Source organism: Doryrhamphus excisus, chromosome 10 (genome assembly GCF_030265055.1).
Source record: "Doryrhamphus excisus isolate RoL2022-K1 chromosome 10, RoL_Dexc_1.0, whole genome shotgun sequence".
NCBI classification, from domain to species: Eukaryota; Metazoa; Chordata; class Actinopteri; order Syngnathiformes; family Syngnathidae; genus Doryrhamphus; species Doryrhamphus excisus.
Genome location: NC_080475.1, coordinates 2,877,921 through 2,900,132, shown reverse-complemented (window position 1 = coordinate 2,900,132; position 22,212 = coordinate 2,877,921). Strand labels below are relative to the sequence as shown.

At 38.9% G+C, this 22,212-nt stretch overlaps 1 protein-coding gene across 5 annotated transcripts in view; it reads left to right on the top strand.

Moving 5' to 3' along the window:
* The window catches only part of LOC131136820 (dynein axonemal heavy chain 11), a 56,551-nt gene extending 35,298 nt beyond the window's left edge, over positions 1 to 21,253 (top strand). For 2 of the 5 annotated variants that reach the window (XM_058084084.1, XM_058084082.1), the window contains 21 exons: positions 76 to 210; positions 1,034 to 1,207; positions 1,281 to 1,516; positions 1,647 to 1,769; positions 7,186 to 7,390; positions 7,485 to 7,649; positions 7,834 to 7,974; positions 8,863 to 9,033; positions 10,425 to 10,547; positions 11,708 to 11,901; positions 11,981 to 12,129; positions 12,854 to 12,981; positions 13,263 to 13,490; positions 13,562 to 13,753; positions 15,318 to 15,446; positions 16,736 to 16,978; positions 17,048 to 17,230; positions 17,311 to 17,426; positions 18,568 to 18,680; positions 18,762 to 18,902; positions 19,004 to 21,253. In XM_058084084.1, the coding sequence (XP_057940067.1) occupies positions 76 to 210; positions 1,034 to 1,207; positions 1,281 to 1,516; positions 1,647 to 1,769; positions 7,186 to 7,390; positions 7,485 to 7,649; positions 7,834 to 7,974; positions 8,863 to 9,033; positions 10,425 to 10,547; positions 11,708 to 11,901; positions 11,981 to 12,129; positions 12,854 to 12,981; positions 13,263 to 13,490; positions 13,562 to 13,753; positions 15,318 to 15,446; positions 16,736 to 16,978; positions 17,048 to 17,230; positions 17,311 to 17,426; positions 18,568 to 18,680; positions 18,762 to 18,902; positions 19,004 to 19,251 (3,537 nt within the window). In that variant the 3' untranslated portion in view covers positions 19,252 to 21,253. Of the gene's footprint in view, positions 1 to 75; positions 211 to 1,033; positions 1,208 to 1,280; positions 1,517 to 1,646; positions 1,770 to 7,185; positions 7,391 to 7,484; positions 7,650 to 7,833; positions 7,975 to 8,862; positions 9,034 to 10,424; positions 10,548 to 11,707; positions 11,902 to 11,980; positions 12,130 to 12,853; positions 12,982 to 13,262; positions 13,491 to 13,561; positions 13,754 to 15,140; positions 15,447 to 16,735; positions 16,979 to 17,021; positions 17,231 to 17,310; positions 17,427 to 18,567; positions 18,681 to 18,761; positions 18,903 to 19,003 lie in introns of those variants that run through there. The other 3 variants (XM_058084083.1, XM_058084085.1, XM_058084086.1) reach the window with 3 other exon arrangements.
* Positions 21,254 to 22,212: the final 959 nt, after the last annotated feature.

The window sequence follows — 22,212 nt, the reverse complement described above, 5'->3', positions numbered from 1 at the left end:
ACTTATGCATCTAAGAGTTAATAAAGTCACTTAGTTTGCAGGCAATATTGGTTCTCTTTTCCCTTCACCCTCTAGGAATTGGATGCCAACCTCCGGAACCTCACAGTTCAGTTTGAGAAGGCCACGGGTGAGAAAATCAGTTGTCAGCATGATGTGACCCGCACCAACCAGACCATCGAGCTGGCCAACCGACTTGTCAGAGGCTTAGAGGTAATGGAGGAGATAATCTGGAGGAGTAAGAGGTCCTGAGTGGGGTCACTGCATCTTAAGTGTCGTGAATCACACTTATTTGATTTGCATGGAGAGTAACATCAGCATTGTGGAGTTATGTCTGTTTCTAGTGTTTTTATTCAGCAGTATGGAATATATTATTGCACTTTTTTAAACCTGCATGTGCTTTTTTCCACACTACAGTATATATTACACTTATAAATAAAGCATAACCACTCAAGTGGTCATTTTGCAAGTTCGACTTTCTTATCCAAGAAAATAAATGTATTTTACATGGAACTGCTTGGCTTTTAAGCAGATCAAGATAAATGTTTTGTCTTTATAGCATTGACCTGGAAGCAATAATGTTCGGACTAATAAATCAGGCCGTCTATATTTAATCATTAACTCACCTCAAAGCCTCAACATCTGTTGGAAATTAACAATGTCTCACCACAGACGGAGTAATATTACAGGCAATCCATAATACATTAGAGTAAAATTATAGTGATTTTTAACTGTCCAGGGATTTATTATGTGACATATTCCAGATACATGGCCCCTTGTAAAGAAAATGCCATGCGTGATTTATTGCTTTAGAGCTGTCACAGTCATCGTATTGAATGCTTGGATAAATGCTGGAATGATGCAGATTGAAACCGCGGCTAAACTTTAAGAAAATAACATTTGCATAGTTTTTGTGCTCTGCGGGAAATGAAGTGAATGTTTCTTATGGATGATTTGTTTTATTTTCTTATGTTTGCCTGTATTCTCTTTTCATGTGTTATTATTAAATAACCATGTTGTTGTTTTCCGTTGTCAGTCGGAGAAGGAACGCTGGTCTCAGGCGCTTGTTCAATATGAAAGTCAACAGAAAACACTTTGCGGTGACGTTGCCCTCACCTCGGCATTCGTGTCATACATGGGTTACTTCACCAAGCAGTACCGCGCTGAACTACTCCATGACAAATGGATCTCTTTTCTCAAATGTCAAAAGGTAAAATTTCTTACCTTTTAAGTAAATCTCAAAGTTACATTAAGTGACATCATCATGCGGGCATCTGTTCCAGGTCTCCATACCCCTGACGCACGGCCTGGATCCCATTCTCATGCTAACCGATGATGCCGGCGTAGCCGCTTGGCATAATCAGGGCCTGCCAAACGATAGGATGTCCACAGAGAACGCTGCCATCCTGACCACTAGTGAGCGCTGGCCGCTTATCGTCGACCCACAGGGGCAGGGCGTCAAATGGATACGAAGCCAGCAGGGGTCCAAACTAAGGGTGGTGCAGCTTGGACAGAAAGGGTGAGGCGGTGCTGTGTTGATGCTATATTAATATGTCTCCTGTATCGGACTCTTATTTATGTATAAACATGCACATGTAAGCTGTAATAGGTAATAATTGATTACTTAAATGATGCTATTTATTCCCCAGGTATCTTGATGTAATTGAAGAAGCACTAGTTAGTGGAGAGACAGTCTTGATAGAGAATCTGCCGGAAAAAGTAGACCCGGTCTTGGAGCCTCTCTTGGGCAGGAACACCATCAAAAGGGGAAGGTAAGTTGTATTTTTTTTTTACATTAAACTATTTTTTAAAGTTTATTTTTCATGTGATCACAGACGTCTCGTAATAGTGTATTGGAAGTATGATTTAGTTTAAAGTGCATTTAATTAAATCTAACTAGGAACACACATTAATGTATGTGTCTAGCTGTAATGCTGATAATGAGCTGCGTTTGTCCATGCCTGGCTCTGACAGTGTGAAGCTCCATTCACTTTTTACATAGCACTGTAACTCTGCACTTGTTCAATGTAATAAATGGCATATATCACATGCAATATCTTTACATTACAACACTGGCATAGCAATGTGAGCTATGGTGCTAACAATATTTTAACAGCTACATCATGCTCCGTTTACCTATCGGACAACCAGAACTTCAAACCTTTAGGACCACTTTTATCAAATTTGGAGCAAACAGGTGGGGGGGGGGTTGTGGTTCTTGGTCACAAACAAGCTATAGGGACATACATTATAACTCATTCGCTACCAAAGACGTGTATATATATATATATATATATATATATATGTCTTTTTTTTATAACCCGAACGCCTGATCCATCCATGCATTTTCTATACCGCTTATCCGCACTAGGGTTGCGGGGGTATGCTGGAGTCTATCCCAGCTGTCTTCGGGCCTGAAGTGGTGGCCAGCCAATCACAGGGCACATATAGACAAACAACCATTCACACTCACATTCATACCTATGGACAATTTGGAGCCGCTAATTAACCTAGCATGTTTTTGGAATGTGGGAGGAAACCGGGTCAAACACAGAGATGGCCGAGGGTGGAATTGGACCCTGGTCTCCTAGCTTTTTTTTCTCATAAGAAGCAAAAAGAGGTGATGATGCAAGTGCACAATAGAATAGATCATGTTTAGTGCAGTCTTAAGCTGTAAAAAATGTGCATTTGATACGATCTCGGCGTGCACCATTCCCATGTATTCCACAGGAAGTGGAAAAGCAGGAAGTAGAAAAAAACATACATAAGTCGCACTGGAGTATAAGTCGCATTTTTTGCGGGTAATTTCTTTTACAAACTACTTAACCAAAACAGACATTACATCCTCTTGGAAGGCAAGTTCTAACATTAATAAAAGAATAGAGAACAGGCTGAATAGGTGTAAGATATGCTAACACAATGCTTATTCAGCTACACAAAAAATAAACATGAACAGAAAAGGTGTCCAGTGTTTATGTAACTTATACTCGCTCTGGAGTATAAGTCGCAGGAACAGCCAACCTATGAAAAAAAGGGCGACTTATAGTCCGGAAAATACAGTAGTTTATGTTGTAAAAACAAACATTTTTTGTTTGTTTAAGACTTAATTTAGCATTATAGGGGACCTTTAAACTGCAACATCAACGTCAATCATTGTTAAACCCCAACACATTTTTGAATGATTATTTTCCTATTTACTTAAACACAAATGAATGCATCACAAAAGCCCATGGGAGCAGATTGCCAGGTGTTTGAATCTCACAGAGCACAGGAGCAGCAGCAAGACATGGCTGAACACATTATCATTGCCCGTTCTTCACATTATTAATGAATTGAAAGCACGTGTTCCGAATCCCTGAATGCAACCTATTGATCCGCCCCTCAAAACAGGTGATAGATGTATATTTGTGTGTTCATATTCTATGGGGGGGGATGATTATTGAACAGCTGAGCCTCAGTTTAAAAACAGAATGGGCAGCGTTCATGGTTATGTATAAGGATGTACAAGAGAGGTAGCATGGAGCACTCAATTCAGTGGCCTTCCATCACTATGTCAGCTTCAAAAATGTCATAATTGGTGATTGGCCGGTTGTGAAATATTTCTTAATTTACATCAAGAAATTGCGTAAGTGAACATTTTTTTACTTATTAGAGGTTAGGATTAGTTCTTCATTGTTCTGTTTGTTTTACCACTGAGGTTGTAAACATGATTGGTTCCTCCATGTGTGCTGCTGCTGTTCCGTGTTATCCACCTGTTACTGTATAATTCCGTTACTTACTGGATTATGTGCAAAATCCTTTCCGCCGGGATATTAGTTGAGCAAACAAATGAATATCGAACACAACTGATTCCTCCCAAGTGTATTTATATGGATTTTTTTATATGGACAAGTGGTTAGCGCGCAGACCACACAGCTAGGAGACCAGGGTTCAATTCCACCTTCGACCATCTCTGTTTGGAGTTTGCATGTTCTTTTCTCCGGGTACTCCGGTTTCCTCCCACATTCCAAAAACATGCTAGGTTAATTGGCCACTCCAAATTGTCCATAGGTATGAATGTGAGTGTGAATGGTTGTTTGTCTATATGTGCCCTGTGATTGTGATTGGCTGGCGACCAGTCCAGGGTGTACCCCTTCTCTCGCCCGAAGACAGCTGGGATAGGCTCCAGCACCCCCCGCGACCCTCGTGAGGAAAAGTGATAGAAAATGAATGAATGAATGAATGTTGTCGTTCACATTACCATGCTAGAAAAGCACTCTGCCAAGCATTCTACATGATAATGTAGCATGCTATTATAATGTTAGCATGCTAACACATAGCATGATAGTGCTCGGTGTTTATATAATAGTCTACCTGTGAAAACGGCTAAAAATGCAACTATGCTAATGTTGGCATGCTAGCAATGCTAACGTTAGCTTGCTACCACCTGGCATAATGGTGCTATGGTAAGTGTTTATATAGCTGTCTAGGTATGTAAATGGGTAAACATGTTACTATGCTAATTTTAGCATGCATGCACATAGCATAACCGTGCTGTTAATATGCCTAGTCATGAAAATGGCTAAAAATGCTAACATTGGCACGCTAACACTTACTTTGACAGTAGTAAGTGTTGCATGTGGACAAGTGGTTAGCACGCAGGCCACACAGCTAGGAGACCAGAGTTCAATTCCACCCTCGGTCATCTCTGTGTGGAGTTTGCATGTTCTCCCCGTGCATGCGTGGGTTTTCCACGGGTACTCCGGTTTCCTCCCACATTCCAAATACATGCTAGGTTAATTAGCGACTCCAAATTGTCCATAGGTATGAATGTGAGTGTGAATGGTTGTTTGTCTATATGTGCCCTGTGATTGGCTGGCCACCAGTCCAGGGTGTACCCCGCCTCTCGCCCGAAGACAGCTGGGATAGGCTCCAGCACCCCTTGCAACCCTCATGAGGAAAAGTGGTAGAAAATGAATCTCTTCACATGTTCGTCGCGCTTCCTCTGACGTGTCCCGTCTTTCCTGAGAACACAATTCATCATATTAAATCGGATTATCAGTTTATCCCTTGCAGATGACCCGCACACTTGTTTCTGTCGATGATTAATACAACCAGCCGGCCGGTCATGATGGATCTGGTGGGGCTTCACAGCTGAAGTTCATTAATAATTGGAACGTTGTAGAGTGTGAAGTAATGAATACTAATTATTCCTTTCATGGCTGACGGAAGACTACAAGACAATCCATCAGCAAGGACTTTAATTTGGTGGAGTAATGGTTCTATCAATAGTACATTAATTCTGGCTTGTGAAGCTATAGAGTTGAACCCGATTAGGACGTGAGGAACCTGTGCTGTAGAACCAGGGCCTTTGCCTTCCATCTGAGGGGTAATTAGAGAAAAATGAAAAGTCACTGGGATCATCAAGCCTGCACTAATTTAATTGAAATGCAGGAACAGATAAATATTGGCTGCTGAGGAAACGATCTTTCATATTTATTTGTCTGGAGTATAGATGACTTTTTAACTTGGTGGGAAGTTTGAGCTGAAAAGTCATCAGAGTTGTCCTAAATATATTTATAGTAAGTCTAAATATATCTTTTAACTTAATTATACATCATTTTACAGTAGTTAATGAGGAGTGATCCTACCAAACCCCAACTCATTAGTTCATCATTAGTTCCTCTGTAACTACTCATTAGTTCCTCGGTAACTACTTATTAGTTCATCATAAGTTCTTCGTAACTACTCATTAGTTCATCATTAGTTCCTCGGTAACTACTCATTAGTTCATCATAAGTTCTTCGTAACTACTCATTAGTTCATCATTAGTTCCTCGGTAACTACTCATTAGTTCATTAGTTCCTGAGTAACTACTCATAAGTTCATCATTAGTTCCTCGGTAACTACTCATTAGTTCATTAGTTCTTTGTAACTACTCATTAGTTCATCATTAGTTCCTCGGTAGCTACTCATTAGTTCATCATTAGTTCCTCGGTAACTACTCATTAGTTCATTAGTTCCTGAGTAACTACTCATAAGTTCATCATTAGTTCCTCAGTAACTACTCATTAGTTCATCATTAGTTCCTCAGTAACTACTCATTAGTTCATCATTAGTTCCTCGGTAACTACTCATTAGTTCATCATTAGTTCCTCGGTAACTACTCATTAGTTCCTCATTAGCTCATCGGCAACTACTCATTAGTTCCTCAGTAACTACTCATAGTTCTTCATTAGTTCCTCGGTAACTACTCATTAGTTATTCATTAGTTCTCGGTAACTACTCATTAGTTCCTCAGTAACTACTCATTAGTTATTCATTAGTTCTTGGTAACTACTCATTAGTTCCTCATTAGCTCATCGGCAACTACTCATTAGTTCCTCAGTAACTACTCATAGTTCATCATTAGTTCCTCGGTAACTACTCATTAGTTCTTCATTAGTTCCTCGGTAACTACTCATTAGTTCCTCTGTAACTACTCATTAGTGCCTCTGTAACTACTCATTAGCTAATCATTAGTTCCTCTGTAACTACTCATTAGTTCAGCATTAATTCCTCTGTAACTACTCATTAGTTAATGATTAGTTCCTCTGTAACTACTCATTAGTTCAGCATTAGTTCCTCTGTAACCACTCATTAGTTCAGCATTAGTTCCTCTGTAACCACTCATTAGTTCAGCATTAGTTTCTCGGTAATTACTCATTAGTTCAGCATTAGTGCCTCTGTAACTACTCATTAGCTAATCATTAGTTCCTCTGTAACTACTCATTAGTTCAGCATTAATTCCTCTGTAACTACTCATTAGTTAATCATTAGTTCCTCTGTAACTACTCATTAGTTCAGCATTAGTTCCTCTGTAACCACTCATTAGTTCAGCATTAGTTCCTCTGTAACCACTCATTAGTTCAGCATTAGTTTCTCGGTAATTACTGATTAGTTCAGCATTAGTTCCTCTGTAACTACTCATTAGTTCATTAAGTTTTTAGATATTCACAAAAATCATAGTACTCTGAAATATTGTTCACAAATCTGTCTAAATATGTTATTGAACACATCTTCATGAAGATAATTCATCCAGCTCATGGGTGTGGTATACTGTATCAAGATGCTGAGTAGAAAGCATGGCTGGCAACAATAAAAGGCAGTCAAAATGTGTTGTTGTATTGTTTTTGTTTGCAAAACAAGTATTATTTTGTTTGCATCCAGGTTCATTCGTATTGGTGGCAAGGAGTGTGAATACAACAGTAACTTCCAGCTTATTCTGCACACCAAGCTGGCCAATCCCCATTTCCCTCCCGAACTCCAGGCTCAAACAACTCTTATAAACTTCACGGTGACCCCCGGTGGCTTGGAGGAGCAGCTGCTGGGACAGGTAGTATCCCGGGAAAGGCCTGACCTTGAATCCCAAAAGGTAAACCCACCAAGTAGCGTGTCAGATTTCCTTGGACCACTCCGGTCTAGAGAACATGAATACATATGAATTGTTTTGTACACGCTGTCCCAAGATGGAACTGACCACACAGCAGAACCACTTTAAGATCGAGCTGAAGAGGTTGGAGGATGACCTGCTAGGTCGCCTCTCTGCAGCCTGCGGTAATTTCCTGGGTGATATTTCTCTGGTGGAGCAACTGGAGATCACCAAGACCACAGCTGCCCACATCCAGGATAAAGTAAGACACTCCAGCGTCGCGCTTGTCTTTCATTGTCCGGCCCATTTTTTTTGACACGGCGACCAACGCCTGATGTTTATCGAACTGGCTGTAAATGATATGCAGTTTGCGGTATGTCTAATGAGCAGCTTTTGGAGCATGACTGAGAGCCTCATAGCTCATTCTGTGCATTTGGAACACACAGGTGGTGGAGGCCCGCGAGAATGAGACAAAGATCAACGAGGCTCGGGAAATATACCGCCCTGCTGCTGAGAGAGCATCACTCCTCTTCTTCATCATCAATGACCTCAACAAGATTAACCCCATGTACCAGTTTTCTCTCAAGGTATAGCCTCCACCCCTCGGAGGTCATTTTGTGTAACTCATCTGTCTGATCTTTGTTGTTTCATGCGATTAACCCCATCAGTGAGGATCGCAATGGTAATGGTTTTATTTCATTTGAACATGCATCACATTACAATTGAATGCATCACATAATCAGTTCACAGTTCCACATGTCCAAAAGGAGTAGGAAGAAGCAAAGCTTATTAAATCCTACCCCTCCATCTTGTACTTTTACAATTGGTAACTGTTGCATTTGTTCACTTCCTGCTTTCCTTATATAGTTTAAGTGTTTTTTAATTTATTTTAAATAAAATAAAATAAAAATACTTTTTTTAATAATTTTAATTAAAAAAATATTTTATTAATTTTATTACAAAAATAATTTTAAAAAAATATATTTTTATTTATTTATTTTATTTTATTTTTGTCAATGGGTACCATAGTAAGTGTCAATATAGTGATATGTATAGCACATCATGACTGGTTCAAGACTCTTCATCCTTGTATTTAGCAAACATCAACTGCTTGTATTGTTTCTTGAATTGGCTCATCGTTGTGCATTGTTTGAGGGTCTTACTCAATCCATTCCATAGTTTGATTCCACATACTGAAATGCTATGGCTTTTTAACGTAGTCCTAGCATAGAAGTGTTTCAAATGTAGTTCTTCCCTGAGATCATATTTCTCCTCTCTTGTAGAGAAGTATTGGATGACATTTTTAGCTAATTGGTTATTTTTAGCCTTATGCATTATTTTAGCTGTTTGAAGATGAACTATATCAGCAAGTTGAAGTATTTGTAATTTTAGAAATAAGGAGTTAGTATGTTCTCTGTAGCATACTTAACTTTCAATAAAATGGCCATTCACACTTTGTTTGTGTTATCTTCCAGAGCTTCATCTCAGTGTTTAGCAAAGCAATGGAGGATGCGAGATGTGTGGAGGATGTGAGCAGCAGAGTCGACGCTCTCACAGAGGCCATCAACTATTGTGTATTCCAGTACACCAGCCAGGGCCTGTTTGAGAGAGACAAGTTAACCTTCCTGTCACACACCGCCTTCCAGGTGAGGGACTTTAGGCCGCCTTGGAGGTGGCGCCCCCCCCCCCCCCCCTTTCTGTCATCCCTATCAATCAAAATATATTTCTGCCCTCACATTAACTTCAATTAAAAACAGTCAGGAGGACCATACGCTGCTATTGATTACCTCTCACACCTCGCTCACCAGCTGCTGTTCAGACAGTCGATTCTGACAAGGGGGTTGGTTCTGGTGGAATAATGGAATTATTTGTCGGTGCGGTTCCTTTTTGTTTTTTTTTACCTTCTAGGAAAGTGTGTAACTCTGAAGCCTGTCCTTCACATCACAATTTCACAATGTGAAGTAGAGTCTCTTTGTTAAAGAGTTGTTTAACTTTGAAAAACAATGACAAATGATTGATACTTTGTTTTTATATTCAATATAGTTATCCAAGACTCCATTCACTGTGCAATATCTGATCAAGCAATATTAAGCTCTAAGTGCAGTATTTTTATAATGCCTCATATTTAACCCAATAGCAAGATCTCATAGTGTATGAACTGCTCATATATTTCATATTATCTTGCAAAGTCTATTTGTTTATAACTCTGGGAAAATTCTTAATTTGTTAATACTTGGGCTGTTTATATTGTTTATTTTTTATATTGTGTATTTTGTACTGCCCAGGGTTCAATTCCACGCTCAGCCATCTCTGTGTGGAGTTTGCATATTCTCCCCGTGCATGCGTGGGTTTTCTCCGGGTACTCCGGTTTCCTCCCACGTTCCAAAAACATGCTAGGTTAATTCCAAATTGTCCATATTGGTATGAATGTGAGTGTGAATGGTTGTTTGTCTATATGTGCCCTGTGATTGGCTGGCCACCAGTCCAGAGTGTACCCTGCCTCTCGCCCGAAGACAGCTGGGATAGACTCCAGCACCTTCGCGACCCTCGTGAGGAAAAGTGGTAGCAAATGAATGAATGAATGTCTACTATATTGGGTAATATAAGTGTAAAGGTGACTATAGGGGTGCTATTTCATGTCGAGAGGGCTCTAATAATGTTAAAAAAAAAAACGGAATTCACTCATCACGGACAGTTCACTAGCAGCTAGCTGTGATGAACTGTGCATGTTTTATGATCAGTTTGAAACAGTTTGACCCTGGAACTGACTAGAACTGATTGGCTGGTGACCAGTCCAGGGTGTACCCCGCCTTTCGCCCGAAGACAGCTGGGATAGGCTCCAGCACCCCCTCGACCCTTGTGAGGAAAAGTGGTAGAAAATGAATGAATGAATTTTGTACTGCTTAACTGATTCTGTTCTCTTGCTGCTGTGTAATGCAAATTTCCCCACTGAGGGACGAATAAAGGCATAGCTTATCTTATCTTATCTTATCTTATTAGACAGCAATACATGATTACTAAACATTCTTCCCAACAGATCCAGCTTAAGAAGAACCTGATTGATACACAGGAGTTTGACTTTCTCCTGCGTTTCCCGGTGGAAGCTAGGAAAGTTAGCCCTGTGTCCTTCCTCTCGCCACAAGCTTGGGGAGCCATTAAGGTACTGTAATGTACATCTGGTGTATATACAGTATGTATACTGTATGTATAAGGTCTCAGAAAAGTAAGTTCATGCTCTCATTTCAGTAAACATGTTGTTATATTTTCACAAGGGACTTACTTATGTTTGCCACACACAGTCAGGAGATCTGAAAGATGTGGGTTTGAATCTCAGTGTGGATTTTGCATGTTCTGGTTTCCTCCCACATGCCAAAAACTTGCATGTTAGGTTAATAGGCGACTCTAAGTTGTCCGTAGGTGTGAGTGTGAGTGATTGTTTGTCTATATGTGCCCTGTGATCGACTATACTGGCGACCAGTCCAAAGTGTACTCCGTCTCTTGCCTGAAGTCAGCTGTAATAGGCTCCAGCATATCCCCTGTTACCCTAGTGAGGATAAGCAGCATTGATGGACTTAGTATACACATGAAATATGGATATATTTTAGAGTACTTCACTGATAACGCAACACATAGCCATTATTGTGTAAATAGTACGGTAATTGCGTCTTCCCTGTCGTGGTAACATCATGATCTGGGGCTACCCGAGTACTGCTGGGACTGGGAAGCTGCGGTTCATTGAGGGAAACATGAATTCCATGTGAGCTGCACGGCGGTCGAGTGGTTAGCGCGTAGATCTCACAGCTCGGAGACCAGGGTTCAATTCCACGCTCGGCCATCTTTGTGTTTGACCCCGGTACTCCGGTTTCTTCCCACATTCCAAAAACATGCTAGGTTAATTAGCAACTCCAAATTGTCCATAGGTATGAATGTGAGTGTGAATGGTTGTTTGTCTATATGTGCCCTGTGATTGGCTGGCCACCAGTCCAGCTGTCTCGCTCGAAGACAGCTGGGATAGGCTCCAGCACCCGCCACGACCCTCGTGAGGAAAAGCGGTAGAAAATTAATGAAAGAATTCCATGTGACATTGTAAAGCAGAGCTTAGGAACTGAGTAACAATTCCATGCCCAAGAGGATTAAGGCCATGCTAAATTCATACAACTTTCATTTGTATAGCATTGATGCTTGAGAAGACATGTTTACTGAAATGGGTGTACTCACTTTTGTGAGATACTGTACTTGATTCCGTTCAAGTCATTTGTAGGTCAGATGTTTCAGTGTGTATCCTGTATCAAGAGACATGACAGTGTCTTCTGAATATAGACCATTTCTACAATGGAGGCTTTCAGTGGACTGGACAGAGACATAGAAAGTTCACATAAGCGCTGGAGGAAGATTGTCGAATCCAGTTGTCCTGAGAAGGAAAGACTTCCGCAGGACTGGAAGAATAAAAGCTTCCTGCAGAAGCTTATTATCCTGAGAGCTCTGCGCCCTGATAGGGTGACCTACACATTAAGGTCAACACATGACTAACAAACACATTTCATGTTGTAAGCTCCATGTTGGCATTAACTTTATTTTTTTTTTTCCTGGTAGGAACTTTGTGGAGGACAGCATGGGCGACAAATATGTTGAGGCTTCCAGGCTCGACTTTGACAAGTTATATGAGAGTAGCAGCCCATCGACGCCTGTGTTTTTTATCCTCTCACCAGGCGTTGATCCAATCAAGCATGTAGAAAAACTAGGTATTTTTAATACATACTACAGTAAACCTCGGATATATCGGACTCGGATATATCGGAAATTCGCTCACAACGGACAGATAAAAAAGAACCGATTTTTCTGTAATGCATTTCCAATAAAAATTCATTGCATATATCGGATTTTTTATAACGGATTTCGCCTATTTCGGACAAAATCTCCAGTCCCGTTCCAATGCATTTCCATGAAATTTCCCTCGCATATATCGGATGGCCGCATCGTTATGCTAATCTTGTTGATGTCACTGGCTATTGTCTTTCTCCTGGCTCCAGATTTAGGACAAATATAAAAGTGAGTGACGTCAATAATACTAGCACAGCAGTGAATGAGATCTTAACCTCACTGTTGGAAATAACGTTGGCCTGACGGGCGTAACAGGGCCTAGCTTAATTAACAATTTGTTATTCTCAGAGTCCAATAAAGTTAAATTCTCATTACCTTACGTCTCTTTTCATTGCCCAGTCCAGGTACATTGGAAACATAGTCAAGGAAGTGCCTTTTTATAACGGATAAAATCCGATTTACGCATATACCGGATATAAATCCGATATATGCGTAAAACGGACATTTTCCGGTATACGCATATAACGGATTTCGCTTATATCGGACAAAACCAGTGGGAACAATTGAATCCGATATATCCGAGGTTTACTGTATTTCCCATTTGTGTTACTGTAAATGTTCTAATTATGTTTATTTTCTTTTTAGGATCAACGCTGGGATTTTCAATTGATTTGGGCAATTTTCATAATGTTTCATTGGGACAGGGACAAGAAAATGTTGCTGAACGGGTGCTTAAGAATTCCTCTAAACTTGGACACTGGGTCATTCTGCAGGTAGGAACATGGCCATTGTACCGGCACAAGGCTGTACCTCCAGCCAATGCACCTAATGATATTATTTTCCCCTCACCCGAGTGGGGAATAGGCTCAATTTGGTTCAATAAAAACTATAATTGGCTAGATCAGCCCTGTAAATGCTTTCCTTTGAACGGAGAAGCTAGCAGCCAAGCATGTCCCTGAGGGTTGTCTTCCTAATTAGGAACAAAGGAAGACATTTTTAGAATGTGTTTTCATAATCCTGTTGTAATATTGACTTTATATTTTTTTCATTTTAGAATGTTCACCTAGTAGCGCGATGGCTCCCGAGTTTAGAAGCTCTCCTGGAGACAGTGGCAGTGGACGGTCACCCCAGCTACAGGGTGTTCATCACCGGGGAACCAGCACCGAGCCCAGAGCAGCACGTCATCCCCAGGGGCATCCTCGAGAACGCCATCAAAATCACCAACGAACCCCCCACTGGCATGAACGCCAGTTTGCATGCGGCATTCAACAACTTCAGTCAGGTGCGTTCAACTTTTTCCACAATCAGAAATACCTTGTCTAAACAATAATTGTCATATTTATGTTTTTATAGGACACTCTGGACATGTGCTCACGAGAACAGGAATTCAACTCCATGTTGTTTTCCCTCTGCTTTTTTCACGCATGTGTCACGGAGCGTCGCAAGTTTGGCCCCCAAGGGTGGAACCTTAAGTACCCCTTCAGCACCGGAGACCTCACCATCTCAGCTAATGTTCTGTTCAACTACTTGGAATCCAACACCAAGGTAATATTCTTAATCCTTCATTCAACATTGTTTAATGTAATGGTAATAATGGGAATGGTTTTATTTCATTTGAACATGCATCAGATTACAATTGAATGCATCACATAATCAGTTCACAGTTCCACATGTCCAAAAGGAGTAGGAAGAAGCAAAGCTTATTAAATCCCACCCCTCCATCGGGTACTTTTACAATCAGTAACTGTTACATTTGTTCACTTCCTGCTTTCTGTAATACAGTTTAAGTTTTTATTTTTTAAGGTTTTTTTTCACTTGTGTTGGTAATGGTTTTATTTCATTTGAAAATGTATCAGATTACAATTGAATGCATCACATAATCAGTTCACAGTTCCATATGTCCAAAAGGAAGAAGCAAAGCTTATTAAATCCTACCCCTCCATCTGGTACTTTTACTATAAGTAACTGTTACATTTGTTCACTTCCTGCTTTCCTAATATATATTTTTTTATATTTTAAATTAAAAAATAAAAATAAAAAAATAAATATTTTATTCAATAAAATATTAATAAATATATTTTTTCTAGTTTTTTTATAATTTTTATTTTTATTTTTGTTACCGAAGTAAGAGGTGATATGACCATCCAATGACATAATGTGTACCATAGTAAGTGTCAATATAGTGATATGTATAGCACATCATGACTGGTTCAAGACTCTTCATCCTTGTATTTAGCAAACATCAACTGCTTGTATTGTTTCTTGAATTGGCTCATCGTTGTGCATTGTTTGAGGGTCTTACTCAATCAATCCCATAGTTTGATTCCACATCCTGAAATGCTATGGCTTTTTAATGTAGTCCTAGCATAGAAGTGTTTCAAATCTAGTTCTTCAAATCTAGTTCTTGTACTTGAGTAATAGTAATTCAGACAAATACCAACTTTCTGTTCACTAATTAAAATTAATTTGTGATTTTTTTTAATGGATACTCACATGTATGCTTACCATAAACAGCAAACTATAATTTAGCTTTATTTCAAAATGACAAACAATCCATTCATGGGGATCTGCTCCCCTCACATCTCCTAATGTGTTTCTCTTTGCTCTCCTATTACTCTGGTCAGAACCAATCATGTTTCCAAGGTGTTCTACCCTCCAAAAAAACAAATGAATGTCCTTCATTATGTTAACCAAACAGTAACCCGCATGTGCGTATACAGAGAATTCATTAGGAGAGCAATGAAGCATCGTCCTAAATGTAATTACATGCAGCCAATGTGACAGTTCACAACGCTGCATAAGTGATCACTGCAATTAGAGCTGACGAAGGAAGCAATTTGCAAAACAATACAGGTACAAATGATTGTGAACCTCCAGCTTTTGTAATTTGTTATGAATCGCGGGTTCTCTTTTGCCTCTTTAACCCTCACAGATGATCATCTCCTGCTGAGAAGAAAACTTTGGCGTCACACATCAGATCAGTGTGTTTAAGACACATAATGTCCATACAGTTATTATAAAGAGGCTAATTAGGGGGCCAATGATGATGTTATTGCTTCATGAATCAGATAAGGCTTTTTTTTTGTATATATCAATTATGTGACTAAAGTCCATGCAGGTGCCATGGGAGGATTTGTGCTATCTCTTTGGGGAGATCATGTATGGAGGACACATCACTAATGACTGGGACAGAAGACTGTGTAAGGCCTACCTGCAAGAGTTAATGCATCCTAAAATGGTGAGTCTCTTTTACATCCACTGTATGCAGTCTTTGTACTAGAAATTGACTTGAACTACAACTAGATTTAAGTGATCATCAGAGAAGCTCATGTAGAGGGACCATATTTGGTAATGGTTTTATGGTTTTATTTCATTTGAACATGCATCCGATTACAATTGAATGCATCACATAATCAGTTCACAGTTCCACATGTCCAAAAGGAGTAGGAAGAAGCAAAGCTTATTAAATCCTACCCTTCCATCTGGTGCTTTTACAATCAGTAACTGTTACATTTGTTCACTTCCTGCTTTCATAATATAGTTTTTTTTAATAAAAAAAAATATTTTAATTAAAAAAATAATAATATTTTTATTTAAAATAAAAATTAATTAATTAAATAAATATATATTTTTGTATTTTTATAATTTTTTAATACAGTAAGTTTTTTTATTTAATTTAATTTTTTTAAATTTTTGTCACGTACCGAAGTACAAGTTGATATGACCATACAATGACTTAATGTGTACCATAGTAAGTGTCAATATAGTGATATGTATAGCACATCATGACTGGTTCAAGACTCTTCATCCTTTTATTTTATTTTATTTTATTTTATTTTATTTTATTTTATTTTATTTTATTTTATTTTATTTTATTTTATTTTATTTTATTTTATTTTATTTTATTTTATTTTATTTTATTTTATTTTATTTTATTTTATTTTATTTTATTTTATTTTATTTTATTTTATTTTATTTTATTTTATTTTATTTTATTTTATTTTATTTTATTTTATTTTATTTTATTTTATTTTATTTTATTTTATTTTATTTTATTTTATTTTATTTTATTTTATTTTATTTTATTTTATTTTATTTTATTTTATTTTATTTTATTTTATTTTATTTTATTTTATTTTATTTTATTTTATTTTATTTTATTTTATTTTATTTTATTTTATTTTATTTTATTTTATTTTATTTTATTTTATTTTATTTTATTTTATTTTATTTTATTTTATTTTATTTTAATCACGTACCAAAGTACAAGGTGATATGACCATCCAATGACATAATGGGTACCATAGTAACTGTCAATATAGTGATATGTATAGCACATCATGACTGGTTGAATGTTTGAATTCCTTGTCAAGGGAAAGAGTGCCCTCTTGGGATGTAAAGCTTAACTGCAGTTGTTTGTTTGCAGTGGCCCGAGCTGAAAATATTCCTTGACCAGTATTTGATTGTTTTGTTGTCAGTTTTACCAATGAACTTTCATACTACGTAAAATTTATCTCTCATCCACAGTTTGAAGGAGAGCTTTACCTTTGTCCTGGCTTCCTGTCGCCTCCATTCATGGACCACGGCGGGTATCACACTTATATCGATGAACACCTTCCATCCGAGAGCCCCACCTTGTACGGCCTTCATCCCAATGCTGAGCTGGAGTGCCTCACTCTCACCTCAAATAACCTCCTAAAGACTCTGCTGGACCTGCAGCCTCGGGGCTCCTGCAGGGCGGAGGGGGCAGTCTTAAGCACGGAAGAGAAGGTGTGGACTTTTTATAACTACATAGCTCACTTACATGCATTAGTAAACCCTGTTGATGTTTTTCGTTAGGTCAAGTCCACTATTGAAGATCTTCTCGAGAAACTTCCTGAGCAGTATAACATAGCAGAGATGGCAGTGAAGGCAACAGAGCGAAGCCCGTACATTTCAGTGTGTTTGCAGGAGTGTGAACGCATGAACGTCCTGTTAGCAGAAATGAGAAAATCCCTTAACGAACTGGATCTTGGCCTGAAGGTTTGTTTGCGTTGTGTATTTTTGGTCAGCAATCTTCTCTGTCGCATTATTGGTTAGGATTTTAATGTTGTCGTTCACAGGGAGAACTCACCATGTCTTCCAGTATGGAGACTCTGCAGTTGGCACTGTTTAGTGACTCTGTTCCAGATTTCTGGAGCAGGCTGGCTTACCCCTCTACGAAAACGCTTACACACTGGTAAACACAGTTTACTCCTCCAATGCACCCAGTGTTATGTAACAAAAGTGATTACAGCAACCATTTTTACTAAAGTATACCTTCTCATTCACGCAGTGCTAGATAACAGTGGTCCTCACACTAAATATTCACACGCAAATTTACAGTTTGGACATGTTGACTGTGAGGTGTACTCACTTGTGTTGGTAATGGTTTTATTTCATTTGAACATGCATCAGATTACAATTGAATGCATCACATAATCAGTTCACAGTTCCACATGTCCAAAAGGAGTAGGAAGAAGCAAAGCTTATTAAATCCTACCCCTCCATCTGGTACTTTTACCATCAGTAACTGTTATTTGTTCACTTCCTGCTTTCATAATATTTTTTTTATAAAAAAAACTATTTTTTTCATTAAAAAAATAAATAAATAATACATTATTTTTATGAAAAAAATAAATTAATTAAATAAAAAAATATATTTTTTTATTTTTATAATTTTTTAATATAGTTTAAGTTTTTTTTAATTTTTTTTTTTTTTTTGGCATGTACCGAAGTACAAGGTGATATGACCATCCAATGACATAATGTGTACCATAGTAAGTGTCAATATAGTGATATACTATATAGCACATCATGACTGGTTCAAGACTCTTCATCCTTGTATTTAGCAAACATCAACTGCTTGTATTGTTTCTTGAATTGGCTCATCGTTGTGCATTGTTTGAGGGTCTTACTCAATCCATTCCATAGTTTGATTCCACATACTGAAATGCTATGGCTTTTTAACGTAGTCCTAGCATAGAAGTGTTTCAAATGTAGTTCTTCCCTGAGATCATATTTCTCCTCTCTTGTAGAGAAGTATTGGATGACATTTTTAGCTAATTGGTTATTTTTAGCCTTATGCATTATTTTAGCTGTTTGAAGATAAACTATATCAGCAAGTTGAAGTATTTGTGATTTTAGAAATAAGGATGTGTAGGCGTCATTATTTATTATTCTTACTGAGTGTTGGCAGCTATATAGACAATAATGGCTTTGTTGTGAGTTATTGCTGTACAAGCTACACTGACTACTCTAAGTTATATAGAAGTTTTCAGCATCGGCATCAGTGTTCCTTAAATAATATGCTAAATCTTGTTACATAATGTGTATTTTAGGTTCAATGATATCAAATGTAGCTGCCGTGAGCTGGACAGCTGGATGCAGGACTTTGTTCTACCTGCTGTCGTTTGGCTCTCGGGCCTCTTCAACCCACAGTCTTTCCTCACCGGTGAGGTCTCAAAATCTATGCACGGCCATGCATGTACGGTATGTTTACTGGCATTAACTACACATTCTGATTTTCCGACAGCTATTCTGCAGAGCATTGCTCGTAAAAATCAGTGGCCCCTGGATAAGATGACGCTGACTGCCGATGTGACAAAAAAGACAAAAGATGACTTTGGGCATCCACCACGGGAGGGGGCCTACATCCACGGCCTCTTCATGGAAGGTCAGAATCAATAAAACATCCGAGCTGAATTACAACTCATAGAACTGATCATCTTTCCAGTCAGAGTTCACACACAACTTGTCCCATGTCCACCTGTCCAGGAGCACGTTGGGACGCTCAGTCGGGAGCCATAGCTGAAGCAGTTCTGAGGGATCTAACCCCTCCCATGCCGGTGGTGTATGTCCGAGCGGTGCCAGCAGAGGAGCAGGAGCTCAAAAACACTTATGAGTGTCCCGTGTACCGCACCAAACAACGTGGTTCCACGTATGTTTGGACCTTTTACCTCAGAACCAAACAGCCTCCTGCTAAGTGGATTTTAGCTAGCGTGGCTCTGCTGCTTTCAGCGTGATGCATTATGGGAAGTATTAACGTGGCAAAAGTATTATGCGAGAATTTGTGCAAAACATTTTTTAAGCCAAACACTTTCTTCCAGCAGTATTCAGTTACTATGTATAGTATTTTCTTTAGTATACTATATATACAGTATACTTAAAATATCACATTTGCACTCAATTTGCAACTCAGCGTGTTCGAAAAGGAGTTGGAGGAAGCAGATCTTCATTCATTCATTCATTTTCTACCGCTTATCCTCACGAGGGTCGCTGGTGTGCTGGAGCCTATCCCAGCTGTCTTCGGGCGAGAGGCGGGGTACACCCTGGACTGGTGGCCAGCCAATCACAGGGCACATATAGACAAACAACCATTCACACTCACATTCATACCTATGGACAATTTGGAGTCGCCAATTAACCTAGCATGTTTTTGGAATGTGGGAGGAAACCCACACATGCACAGGGAGAATATGCAAACTCCACACAGAGATGGCCGAGAGTGGAATTGAACCCTGGTCTCCTAGCTGTGAGGTCTGAGTGCTAACCACTCAACCACTGTGCCGCCCGGAAGCAGATTTTATTTAATCCAATTCCTATTACTGCCCATCCATGTTAAAGTGCTTCTAAATAAAGAATGTATATAGAATATATTTCCAATGAAGCATTGTTAGGGAACAAAAATAAGTAAGACCAGACACTGTTGAGCATCTCCCCTGAGATGCTTCCACCCGGCCATGATTTGTTGGGAGCTTATGTCTCCATTTTAGACCATGTAATTCTGGATAGGGAGCATATTTTATTGGAAGGTCAAGATTAAAAAAAAAAAAGCTCGCCGGCTGCCCTCTACTAAGTGAATGATACACAATGCTGTCTGGAGAGTTCCCGGCCTGAATTCCCAGGAGATGATGTGCATGGTTGCTATTGACTTTTAAATGAGGCACATTTGACATTGACCTTTTGTACGGCTTTGGCGGAATACTAACAGACGAGTGTAATTCTTTCGGCCGGGCCTGCTGAAGAAAACCTATTCAAAGCTTTCAGTGAGACAGCAAAACATCTTTTATCTGTTGCGCTCTGTCCTCATGAAGCAAATAACCCTAATTTTAATAAGTAATCATGCACATGCATGGTAATGGCAATGGTTTTATTTCATTTGAACATGCATCAGATTACAATTGAATGCATCCCATAATCAGTTCACAGTTCCACATGTCCAAAAGGAGTAGGAAGAAGCAAAGCTTATTAAATCCTACCCCTCCATCTGGTACTTTTACAATCAGTAACTGTTACATTTGTTCACTTCCTGCTTTCCTAATATAGTTAAAGTTTTTTTAATGAAAAAATCATTTTGTTTTATTATTTTTTAATTATTTTTTAAATAAAATAATAATAAAAAAAAATAATTAACTCCACTACAATAAATAGCTGAGACATATTAGCAATCATTTTCATCCTGTTTTTTTTACCAGAAAAGTGCATTCGAAGCAAGTTGAAAAAAACTGAAAAAAACGACATACTAACCCCCTACGTTTTTTGTCAAAAATTGACGCCCTAAAATTTTGGCATTTTATGCCATTTTTGGTGCTCCTGGGGCCCCTGTTGAGTGTGTGTGAGGTTTCCCCTGTTTTTTTTTTTTACCCAAAAAGTGCATTAGAAGCAAATTGAAAAAAACTGCTTTCCGTAATACAGTTCAAGTTTTTATTTTTTTGTTTTTTATTTTAAATTTTTGACATTTTAAAATTTTTTACATTTTAAATTTTTTTTATTTTAATTTTTTTATTTTTTTTTTATTTTTATTTTTTTACATTTTTTTAATTTCATTTGCATGCACTGCTGAAACATTTTTAAAAAGTAAAACAATGAATACATGCATTTCGATATGTATATTTGCAGCATTGCACATGATTGTAAACGCTTGTATTTTTCCTCCCAACACTAATAACAACTGTGTCTCTGTGCTAATCCCCCTTGTATCCCTTCTAGCTGTACACAGGAGGATAAAGGATTGACTGTGCTTTGTATCGCTCACAGGAAATGAAGAACCACTGTGTCTCTTCATTTGCTCTCTCTTCCTCTCATTAGTGCCCCGCAGCAGCTAGCCAGTCATTTAGTGACAGGGAAATGATAACGTGCCCGGCGTATTTGGGAGGAAATGGCAGGATGCGTTCGGCCCGGCACAGCAGGGACTGGGGGGGTCATGCTGCAGTTAGTCATATTAAAAGGCCAAGAAGGACACCTGGTTACAGTCAGTAAGATGGCTGATTATGGTTGGATGTAACGCTGGACTAGTACAGGGGTTCTCAAATGGAGCTAGTTCAAAGCTTAGTTCATCCATCCATTTTCTACCGCTTATCCTCGAGAGGCGGGGTACACCCTGGACTGGTGGCCAGCCAATCACAGGGCACATATAGACAAACAACCATTCACACTCACATTCATACCTATGGACAATTTGGAGGCGCCAATTAACCTAGCATGGAGGATAAGTGGCATAGAAAATGAATGAATAAGATTGAAACAGTAATATACTCTCATTCATTCATTCATTCATTTTCTACCGCTTATCCTCACAAGGGTCACGCGGGGGTGCTGGAGCCTATCCCAGCTGTCTTCGGGCGAGAGGCGGGGTACACCCTGGACTGGTGGCCAGCCAATCACAGGGCCCAATATAGTACACAGAATATGAGTGAATAAGCCATAAGCACTCCACTCTCTGTGTTCTTTGCTCTTCTTTTCTATCCCCTCCTGCTCCGGGCCGGCTTCTCCAATATAATGCATAATGCAAAGCTGACAAGTAGACTCATTCATTCATGTTTTACCGCTTATCCTCACGAGGGTCACGGGGGTGCTGGAGCCTATCCCAGCTGTCTTCAGACGAGAGGCGGGGTACACCCTGGACTGGTCGTCAGCCAATCACAGGGCACATATAGACAAACAACCATTCACACTCACATTCATACCTATGGACAATTTGGAGT